The sequence below is a fragment of the Herpailurus yagouaroundi genome, unplaced genomic scaffold (assembly GCF_014898765.1).
Source record: "Herpailurus yagouaroundi ecotype Mexico unplaced genomic scaffold, PumYag 190, whole genome shotgun sequence".
Lineage (NCBI taxonomy): Eukaryota > Metazoa > Chordata > Mammalia > Carnivora > Felidae > Herpailurus > Herpailurus yagouaroundi.
The window spans coordinates 37,586,324-37,597,139 of NW_024412421.1; the positions used below are offsets into that span (position 1 = coordinate 37,586,324).

Here is a 10,816-nt window from a genome sequence, read left to right on the forward strand (position 1 = left end):
CAGATAGACATATAAATATATAAACAAGACCAACTTACTTCACCTGTCTTCAAGTTTGTGGATCCTTCCCCCGACTCAAATTCAGTTGTGGCGCTTTTCAACAATTTTCATCTCAAAAAAATTCTTCATCTGTATTCTCTGTTTTGTGAGTGGCGTTCTCTGACTCCTGTCATATTAATTCTTTAGACACGACTTCTCTTCGTTATTTGAACGTGATTTCTAAAAGCCGGATCTTGAGTCTTTGCCAAGGGCATCGGGGTTCTGCAGGAAAACGGGCGCAACGGCAGGCGGCCGGGTGGAGGGACGGACTCGGAGGAGTGGCGTGCGTGGCTGCGGAGCCTGCCGAGCCCGGGACCTCAGGTGAGGCCGCAGGCTGGACGCCGGGGAAGAGCGGGTGCCGCGTTCTGGTCCGAAAGCAGTCTGCCGGAGAGCTCCCTCCTCCCTGGGGGACACTTGCCGCCAAGGCCTCTGGCTGATTGCTCGAGCCCCATCCGCTTTACGGACGGCCATTTGCTTCACTCAGATTCTAGCCGTGTACACCCACCTTCTCTCTCGCAGAAGCGTTTGCAGTCGATAACATTTGACTGCATTCTGGCATCGTGGCCTATCCGGTCGACGCGGACAATTACCCGTCTTTCTCCCCCTGTCTCTCTTTCCTTCTGTGACCCCCCGGACGCAGACGTTGGAACACTTGATCACATCCAACAGGTCTCCGAAACGCTGTCCGTTTTCCTTCATTCTTTTTTTTCCCCCCGTTCCTCAATTTGATAATCGCAACTGACTTATCTTCAGGTCCTTTTCTGTTCACTCAGATTCCATTCCTGCACTTTCAACTGCAGAATTCCCAGTTTCTTGCCTTAAAAAAATTTTTTTTAACATTTAGTTTTAAAGAGAGAGAGAGAGACAGCGTGAGAGGGGGGGAGGGGCGCGCGCGCGGGCGCGCGCGCACACACACACACACACACACACACAATCCGAAGCAGGTTCCAGGCTCCGAGCTGTCAGCACAGAGCCCGACGTGGGGCTCGAACTCACAGACTATGAGATCATGACCTGAGCCGAAGTCGGACGCTCAACCGACTGAGCCCCCCAGGCGCCCCTGAAAGTAGATATTTTAAATAATATAACATGGTGACTCTGGAAATCAGTTCCCCAGATTTATTTTACTTTGTTTGTTGGCTGCAGCTTCTGCTTCCTGCTCAGTGACTTTCCTCAACTGGTGCTGTGGAGTCTAAGTTCTGTGTCGCATGAGGGCAGTGCTGTCTTTGTGCTGTGAGCTTGCTGCTAAGCTAGTGATGGGACAGAAAGTTCCTTAAAAGCCTTGATCCAGCAAGTCTCCCCCACGCTTCCCCAAAGGTTCTTCTGTCGGGTTGGGGCTCACTTCCCGTCGGCCTCCGCTTCCTGCCTCCACAGGCTTCAAGTTTAGCCAAAAGTGAGAAAATTGGACGTTCTAAGTTCTTTCCTGAGCCTGTGCCCAGACCCGCACGTGCACGTGGCCTTCTAGACCCTTAGGAACGTGGCCCAGCGTCGGTCGGCGTACCGTGGACATCTCATTCCCCAGACCTTGCTTTTCGAGTTTGTGGCCGGGCTTGTTTGCCGTCCCCGGTGTCATCATCTCAGGCAGCTGTCGTTGATTGCTTTTGACACAACCTGTGGGGAAAGGGCTTTTTCCCACTGGGTGTATTTTGAGTCTGGTCACACAGTGAGCTCCAGGAATGGGGCTTTTCCGGGGAGCTGCCGGACAAGGCCGGTGGTGACAGTGTCCTGGAGATGGGAGGACACCTGAGGAGACCCACACTCAGTCCGAGCCCTCTGATCCTGCCGGGTTGCCGGTTTTCAAGACTACCGTGGAGCTGGACCGAGAATGGAAACAAAGGAATGGAAATGACACACGGCTTGCTGCAGAGATTTAGCTGTTTTTCCGGAATAATCACTCCTTGGATTGTAACAAGCCCTGGATAATCTCCAGGGTTCTGACCGTGTTGGTTGTTGATCTGGAGCCTCCCCCGGCCCCGCTCCAATGTTCTTATTGCTGTTACAGGCGTTTTTGAAGGTCTGTCTTTGCTGTTCTAGAAGCCCTGCTTTGTTTTCCATCGGATGAGTGAATTCGCCCTCTTTTATCTTTTTCATCTGTCTGAGATTCCGATCTGTGAGAGACTGGGACTCCTTTGAATTTGTCATCTGCCCTTTCTCATTTTGGGGGGATTTTGACTGGAAGGTAAAGGCTCAGATCGCCATCTTAACTTGGTATCTGGCACCCCGTTTTCTAAAGTATGTTCTGGAATATCATCCTGGCTTCCTGGGGAAAATGCAGACATGTCTTTCTTTAAGAAGTTGCCTAATTGTGAAACAGAACAAAAGACGCACAGAACACATTCACTGTGGTGAGTGGTCACAGAGCCTCCCCGTTTAGTCAGTGCCGGGGTCAGGAATCGGTGTCTCGCGGCAGCCCCCCGCAACCGTCGCGTCCCGGGGGTGGTGCGCGGTGGCCCATGCTGGCCGCTCGCACGGCAGCTCTGCCTTCCTGTTCTGGTGAACTTGAGACGAGCAGAGCCATGCAGTTCCAGGTGCACCGCGGCTGGATTTCGTTCGCCTTCGCTGCTGTCCGTAAGCGGCTCTCGGGGGTGGTCTCGCCCCGTCCCCTGAACGTTGGGCGGCGTGCAGACACGGTGGTGGTCACCACTCTGAGGGGCGCTGCCGGCGTTGGTAGGTGGAGGCCGCGCGTGCTGCTGAGCGCCGTACAACGTGGAGGAAACCAGTCACGAGACTCCTAGGGCCACGGGTCAGCAGTACCGAGGTCGAGAAGCACTGCTTTATGTGTGGGCAATCTATTCTTTTTTTTTTTTTTTTTTTTTAATCTTTCTTTATTTTTGGGAGACAGAGTTTGAGCAGGGGAGGAGCAGAGAGAGGGGGAGACACAGAATCCGAAGCAGCTCCAGGCTCGGAGCTGGCAGCACAGAGCCCGACGTGGGGCTCGAACTCACAAACCGTGAGATCGTGACCAGAGCCGAAGCTGGACGCTCACCTGACTGAGCCCCCGGCGACCCGCCGATCCTCCCCCGACAACCCACTTCTCCCGGTACGTTTGGTCTTCAGTGATGCTGTTTCTGCCCATATGCATGGGTTTCTCTTGGTTGTGTGACCAGAAGTGGGTTGTCGGGTCTGGAAGAGGGAGTAGCCGGGCCCGGCTGAGGCCGGTGCCTGTGTCACGAAGTCCCCGACGTAAGGAAAGCAAGCATTCGGGGCGGTGTTCGTCCCTCTTCCCTCTGCCCCGGAAGGAAATGGAGCAGGCTGCTGGGGGCCCCGTGCCCGCGTGGCCGGGAGCCCCCTCTTCCTGTCAAGCTCAGCCTCAGGCGTCCAGGCAGAATTCGAGCACGGAGCCCGTGGAGATCCTGTCCTCCGGCCATCTCGGGATGGGCCTGGACACTGCAGTGTCACCCGGTCAGGTGGGCAGCCCCCCTCCGGGTTCCTGTGCTTCTGGAATGTCCTCTCCGCTGCCTTCCGGGGGGAAGAGGGAGGCTGCTCATGGCTTTTCATGAAAACCCCTCACCTGCTTCCGGGTCGCAGGCTCTGCTGTCGCCATCTTGTGCGGGTCAGAGAAACGCGGTGTCCTCCCGCAGCCCCTCTCAGCCAGGGACAACCCTGGCCCTCGCTCCCGGGACAGAAGGGCCGTGTGCCCCGAGCAGGCGTGCGGCCCCGCTGGCCCGCAGCACTGGGGGGGGGGGGGGGGGGGGGTGGGCAGTGGGCTCCCATCCAGTGCTGCCACCTGAGTCAGGTTCTGAGAGGCTCTGAGGGGCAGAGGAGCGACCAGCGTCTACGGAGGCTCAGAGCTCCAGGGTGGTGGACGCTGTGACTGGTAGGGAAGTCACCCATCCGTGTCCGAGCCCGGGCCAAGCGCTGCCTTCTTCCCGCCAGAGCCGGACCCTCCTGAGGGGCCCCCGATACCCACACCTGCAGCCACAGTCCTCAGGAACAGTCGGCGGGGGCCCCAGGTGCAGTTCTGGACTCGTGGGGGTTCTGCAAACACCCGCACGGACGACTCCTGCCCAGACACAGGTGGACGCTGGGAGCAAACCACAGCCAGCCTCTGTTCTTAGAACTTACTTACCAACGTTCTCTGGGGACTGAGGGTCTCCCTGTGCTCACCCCTGCGCTCGCAGCCCGGACAGGAGCACGGGGGTCGGGTGCCTCTGCGGCAGGATGGGGACGGGGCGGCGCCCAGGAGACACCGGGCCAGCATCGCGCGGACCCGCCGGAGCCCGCAGGGCCGCCGCGACCCGCGCCGCACGGCTCCGAGGCCGGGGGCCGAGCCGTCCAAACCCCCTGCGCGTGGCCCGTGCACGCTCCCTCGCCCCCCACGCACGCGCACGGCCGGCACGTCGGGGCCCGAAGCTGCCGACCCCGAGACTCTGCGCGGGAGCGCCGGGCTGCGGGGACGCGCGGCCGCGGCCCCGGCTCTGAGACCAGAAAACTGATTCGTGTCCGGGAGGCGGTACGGCTCTGCCCTCCCCGCTCCCCGGGCCAGCACACGAGGGGGGGGGGGGGGGCCCGGGGGCCCCGGGGGGGGAGAGGGCGACCCCCCCCCCCCTCTCCGTCCCACGCGTGGACTCGGCGAGGGCCTGGCCCCACCCCCCGCCCGGGCCCGCAGGCCTGCGGAGCTGGGCGCCTGCTCCCGCCGGGGGGTTCCTCCGTGGCTCGGGTACGGGAGGCGGAGGGGAGGCCACGTGATGTGCCCCAGGGCGTGTGCAGGAGGTCCACCTCGCACCTCCACACCCACGTGTCCACAGCACCCTGCGTGCTGGGGGCCGGGCGTCCGGTGCAGTGAGGACGGCCTCAGGAAGGAGCCACTTTGGGAGTCCTTGTGCAGAAGGCGGCCCTAGGCCAGCCGGGTCTCATCCCCGAGCATCTCCTCCCAGAGGGGCGTGGGGCGGGGCGCACACCTCCCACTCCTGTCCTCGGAGCTGGTTGTGGCAGCACGGGGGTCCCAGTGGTCGGGACCCTTGCACAGCTGCAGCGTCGCTGGGGACCCTGCCAGGTCCCCCCGGGGGGGGGGGGGGGGGGGGGGCGGGGGGCGGCTCCTGCTCTGGGCACAGAGCCGGACGATGGTCTTTGCAAGGCCACACAGCACGGGACCTGCTGCCCCAGGAGCGAGTGACTCTTGTTTCCTTCCTGGGGGGGGGGGGGGCGCGGCGGGCCCTCTTTGTCCCCAAGCCCAGGTCTGGCTGCCCGGGGGACAGGACATGAATGGCTCAGGGATCCCTGTCCCCGCTGTGAGCTGTGCAGCTTGGTGGGGGTGGGGCTTAGGACCCAGTAAAGACCGGAAAAGGGAAAAATTGGTTTCAAAAAAAAAAAAAAAAAAAATGGTAGTAACTGGGGAACAACGTAGTTGAAGACAATGTGGTGTTCCAGTGGGGCAGCCCCCGTCGGTCCCGCATGTCGGCCCCTCCTGGAGAGGGCCTGTCGTGTACAAAGAGCATTTAATTAATTTATTTATTTCTTTACACATAACTGAAGTGATGTTACAGTACATAAGTTATTTACAACTGTGCAGTAATGTGTTGCAAAATAAATTATCTAGAAGGCAGCAAAAGTACATTGTGAATGTGTATAAAACTGTACAGCGTTTACGGGTACACTTTTTATATGATTATTGGCTCTGTAGTGTTTCAAGTTATGTTCTCAGAAAGAGAAACAAAATGCCCAAGATTAAAGGAAAAAATATACAAACCACGTGGATTTGACTCCATTAAAAACACAACCCGAGAGTCCCGGCTCTGTGTCCCTCCGCAGCGGGCGGGCGGGCGGCCCTGCGCGCGGCCACAGTATCCCAGCCCGCCCGAAGCCCGTCCCCGCCCTCCGACCCGGAGGTCACTGTCCGTGAGGGGTGGCCGCCTTAATTTTCTTTCTTTCTTTTAGTCGATCAGAATGGAACAGGAAATTGTAAAAAATACGTCCGTTCTGCAGCTCCTGAAATGCCCGTGCAGCCGCCCGGAAAGCAGACCCCGAGGCCGCCGTCTCCTCGTGCTCCCGCGGCAGCTCCCGGGGGGAGGGGCCGAGTGCGGGGTCTCTCCCTGGACGTCCCCGCCCGAGGGACAAGGTCTCCCTGCACTGCCTGGACTCGGCAGCGGCGCCGGGCAGACGCGTGCGGCCCTCGCCTGTGTCCCGTGTGGCCGTCCCGCGGGGCGTCAGGCCGGCAGAAGCACGAAGTCGTCGTTGACGTCGACCATGGGCACGTAGAAGGAGGGCACCTCGTGCACACACAGCGCCTTGTGCCCGGCGGGGTCCAGCTCCTGGGCCTTCAGCTGCCACTCCATCCGCTGCACGGCGTTCAGGGCCGCGGCCTCGTGCTGCTGCCGCATCAGGAGACACGTCTGCGGGAAACGCGACAGGTGAGGGGCGCCGAGGCGAGACCTCGGTCCCGCGCCTTCGCCCCACGCCCTGCCCCGGGAGTCGTGAGGCCCAGCGCCCCGCCCCCCCGCCCCCCACCCCCGGGCGTTGCAGCGGAATCCCGACAGTGTCACTCTGCGCTCGTTCACGGCTGGTGACGCGCCACCTAGGCCGGGAGCGTTTGGGATTTGTGGGCACTGAACCCCGGCAGCAGGTCCTCGCGGGCAGTGCCGTAGCGGCTCCGTATCCGGGGCGCTGGGGGGGCAAAGGTGAGAGCGGACACGGGGACTCGGACGGGATCGCCGAGGCGGGTTGGGACGGACGCAGCACACACGGACAGAGAAGCGGACGTGAGCAGTCTGACGTCACAGCGCGTCTCGCTCGCTCAGATGTGCGCAAGCGCATGTACGGCGGGGACTCGCCGTCTCTACTTCGCCTTAAAGTAGCTGGGAGTGTGTGGAGGGGAGCGGGGAGGGGGGACAGGGGCTCTAAGGGCTCCGTCTTTGGTCTTCGGGAAAGACACCACCCCACGCTGCGCCGGGGCCGCGTCTCCGAGCCCGTGCGGACTCGACATCGTTCTAGCCACCTCGCCTCTCACTGGTTTCATGAGTTCTCTGGACCTCCGGGGCGTGGGGCTCGTGTGGCGTTTCTATCGCCCAACACCGATCTTAATGTCGTCACCACTCCCGTCTGCTCTAGGAAAGCCTCCCCCGTGCAGCCTGCGGGCCCGGCTGGCGGGACTTGGTGCGGCAGCATCCTGGAGCTTCCCCGGGACCTGCCCGAGACCGTGGACGCCAAGCGGGCTCCTCTCTGCTCTGGGCTCTCGCTACCCCACGCCAGCACCTTCCCAGGTGCGTGCGCTGCTGTGGCACCGCGGTCACGGGTCAGTGAGGGAGGGGACGCAGGTAAGGCCGGCCTCCGGGAAACACGGTCCTCCTTTCCAAGAGCAGGCTCCCCGGGGCGGGGAGGATGGAGAGCTCCGGACCCCTTCCCCCAGCCCCCTAGAGCCCTAGGGAGGCCGGCGGGTGTGCCCCCCCCCTCCCCAGGCCCTGCCTCCTGGAGCTGCCCCGGGGTGGTGCCCACTGTGCCGCCGAGTCTCTTGGCTCTCGTGGGCGACCCTGTGGACGGCCCTGTGGGCGGCCCTAGCGCCTGCACGTGGGGATTTGCTTCTTACTTGCTAATCTTTCTCTAGCTCCCACCCATGCTCTCTGGCTGCTGCACTGGTCAGCACGTCCAGAGCAGTGGTGATGGGTGTGTGCTGTGACCTTTGAGGAGGGCTCAAGGTGGGGTCCCACAGAGGTCTGACCGCCAGCTGGTGACAGGAGCTGCTCCCCGCACACCTGGACAGGAGGGAAGACACTCTAAGGAGGCAACATGGGGGGCGGGGAGACCTCAGCTCCCTGAAGGCATCAGCCGGGCTCACGGGGTCTGACACTGTCACTTGCAAACGGGGGATCCGGCAGCAGCTGCCCCCTCCCCCGCCCCCGCTGCCGCCCGGGCGGGGGGAGGGCACAGGGTCCTCACCTTCATGCGGTCGTACTTGTCGTCCACGTCCTGGAGCCACGAGATGAACTGGCGCGCATTGAACCGGTCGCGCACGGACTTGTTCTCGTCGCCCTGAGGGGAGAGGCGCGGACGCTGGATGGGGAAGAGTCAAGAGGAGCCCACGGTCCGTGTCACCCCCCTGCCGCCCCTCCGTGAGGAGCTTGGCTGGCGTGTCCCCAGGAGGCCGCTGAGTGTGTGTGTGTGTGTGTGGGGGGGTGCGGGGATGTGTGCTGGGCACAAACAAATGGGTGCCCTCAGTCCCCGGCCCCTACCGCGTTCCCTGGGAGTCACGGGGACGCGCACGGTGAGGCTGGCAGGGCTATGCTTTGGTCTCTTGGGTCTGTAATTCTCTTTGAAGAGACCTGAGGTGCCTTGGCCGGGGGGCCAACCTCACGTCCCTGTCCTCAAGCATGGTAGCCCCGCGCCCACAGACGGGCTCACGAACAGGTAAAGCCTCAGGACGGAGGGTGGTGGTCTCCCCGGCCCCCGCGGCCTGGGTGTCCCGGGAGGCCGTCACACGTCACAGTGTCTGTGGTGCGGCCTCGGGAAGCAAGCGCAGGCCCCACCGCAGACGCTCGGCAGGGCAGAGGCCTTCACTGTCCTCAGGCTCAGAAGCAGCCCAGAAAGTCTTCCAGCCCCTTGGTTCTTTCAGAGGCACAGAGCCCCCGCGGTGATCACTGAGGCCCCAGCCCTTTGGGTTGTAGACTCTCTTTGTGCTCTAGACTCTCTTTGTGCTCTAGACCAATCTTGTTTTTATATGTACTATGTTCAGTTGGGAACGTTAAAAAATTTTTTTTTAGTTTTATGTAGGCTCCACGCCCAATGCAGGGGCTCAAACTCTTGACCCCAGGCACCCCTAGTGGGGAAAGTTTTTTAAGATCAATTCTTTTTTTTTTTTTTTTTTTTTAAAGGTTTTTTTATTTTTTAAATTTATGATCAATTCTTAAAGACTGCATGTAAGTGAACGCAAAGCCCTTGATGTGCAAATAAAGAGTCTTAAAAACCACGGAACCACTGCTGTCTGCACACGGCCAGCCTGAGAACGCTGCCCAGAGCCCCAGGGGTCCGTGCAGCGCTACGTGAGCCTGGGGTGCAGCAGGCGCGCACGCTGGCCAGGGGACAGGAGAGGCCCGAGGAGACAGCAGTGTTTTTGGACAGGCCCAAAATGACACGTTCAGGGTTGTTTTTAAAAAGTCTCGGAGGCGGCTGGGGAAGAGAACAAATCGGGGAGTAAACCCGTGTCGGTGTGACCCCAGGCCTGGGTGCATGGGGGGGTGGGACAGCGGGGGCGAAGGAGGGACCCCTTCCTGGGTCAACGCTGGGAGCGGCCAGCAGGTGAGGCCAGGCAGGAGGAAGTCTGTTCCAGCAGGACCCCAGGGCCCGCAGGATCCTCCCCTCGCCGTGGGCCCTGCTCTGCCCCCATCTGCCGCAGGACAGCTTCCCGGTGGGGCCTCCACAGAGCAAGTCGCCTGGATACTACTCGTCTCTTATTTAAATTTTCCTCTAAAACAAGTAGAACTCTCAGTGAGCGGAGAGACTGCGTCCACGAGGACCCTGGAGCGGGGCATCTCTCGACACGGCCAGGGTGCTTGCTGCTTGCTGCGTGTCCCGCCGTGTGGTCGCCGCCACCCTCCCCGGCCCTGGCGCGGACTGGGGAACTGAAGCAGGCTGGGCTACCTGCGGGATGCGGCCCTTTCCCGCTCGCTGCCCACAGTGCAGCCGAATCCCAGGAGGCCCAGCTCCTCTTGGGACGCTGCAGACGGCAGAGCGAGGGCCGGGCCCGGACGGTCACCCACCTGACTCTCCAGAGGCATGTTGTAGACCTCGGAGTCCAGCAGCATGGTGCAGGCGCTGAACGGCACCGCCTGGTTCGCGATGGTTCTCGCTGCCCGGCAGTGAACCCGCAGGATCTCCTGCTCGCAGGAGACTATGAGCTTTTCCTGGAGGAGAGCAGCCAGATGAGCAGGGCTCACCCGCACAGACGCCCCGTGCCCGCCGCCCCCTCGTGCCCGCCGCCCCCTCTTACCCGCTCGATGCTGTGCTGCAGCCGCAGCTTCCCCCTCACGGCCTCCTGCTGCTTGAACAGCTCCTTCAGGGGCTCCGCCAGGGAGGGAGGGGGCGCGATCTGCAATCACGGGGGTGGGGGTGGGGTGGTTGGTGAGGCTGTGAACTTGCACCGGGAACACCAACCCACTTGAAGGACTCAGCCCTGAGACGCGGCCTCTGGCCTGGCGAGAAGTCCAGGAATGCCTGACCTCTGCCCGCCCGCCCCTAATGGCCTGGGTGCTTTAGGGCGTGGGGACCACGGGAAGGGAAACAGCTTTTTTTTCTAGAAGGAAAGGCGGGGAGTCCCAGTGGAAAATAAGAAGTTACACAAACCACAGCGACCCCTGCTGTTTTCTCTATTTTCCGAACTTTCCACGAAGGTCATGGTGCTCCGTTTTGAAAACCAAAATTTAAACAAAAGGGCAACCAAACACGTCACTGAACAGAAATCTCAGGCCAGATTTTTCTGAACTAGTGACCCAGAAGAGACCCAGCACCTGGATGCTTCCAGGCCAGACGTCCTGCTGGGCTCAAAGCTGTCTGTCCCCCACCCCCTTGCCCCATCAAAGTGCCGGAAGACTGGGCTGTCCAGGGAGGGTGGTGGCCCGGGCAGCCGTGCCCCCGAGGCCTCGCCCTTTGAACCTGACGCTCAGAGCCACCTATCGCTGTTCAGAAGACACCCGGTGAAGAAAGAGCCAGCTCAGATGCCACCTTCCAGAACACACGATCCAGTGTGACTCTCGGGGGGGAGGGGGCTGCTCTGAGGTGGGCCCTGTGGGCTGCAGGCCTGTTCTGGGCCCGATGGTAACGCAACGGAAGTCCTGGCTCCCCTCCAAGC

At 61.4% G+C, this 10,816-nt stretch overlaps 1 protein-coding gene across 9 annotated transcripts in view; it reads right to left on the reverse strand.

Annotated features, from left to right (window-relative positions):
- Positions 1–5,465: 5,465 nt before the first annotated feature.
- ANKRD11 (ankyrin repeat domain containing 11) overlaps positions 5,466–10,816 on the reverse strand; it is a 111,289-nt gene continuing 105,938 nt past the window's right edge. For 4 of the 9 annotated variants that reach the window (XM_040443336.1, XM_040443335.1, XM_040443334.1 and 1 more), the window contains exons 9-13: positions 9,959–10,057; positions 9,729–9,872; positions 7,912–8,025; positions 7,562–7,727; positions 5,466–6,371 (exon numbers count right to left, since the gene is read on the reverse strand). In XM_040443336.1, coding sequence (XP_040299270.1) covers positions 5,869–6,371; positions 7,562–7,727; positions 7,912–8,025; positions 9,729–9,872; positions 9,959–10,057 — 1,026 coding nt within the window. In that variant the 3' untranslated portion in view covers positions 5,466–5,868. The remainder of the gene's footprint in view (positions 6,372–7,561; positions 7,728–7,911; positions 8,026–9,728; positions 9,873–9,958; positions 10,058–10,816) is intronic. The other 5 variants (XM_040443343.1, XM_040443341.1, XM_040443340.1 and 2 more) reach the window with 2 other exon arrangements.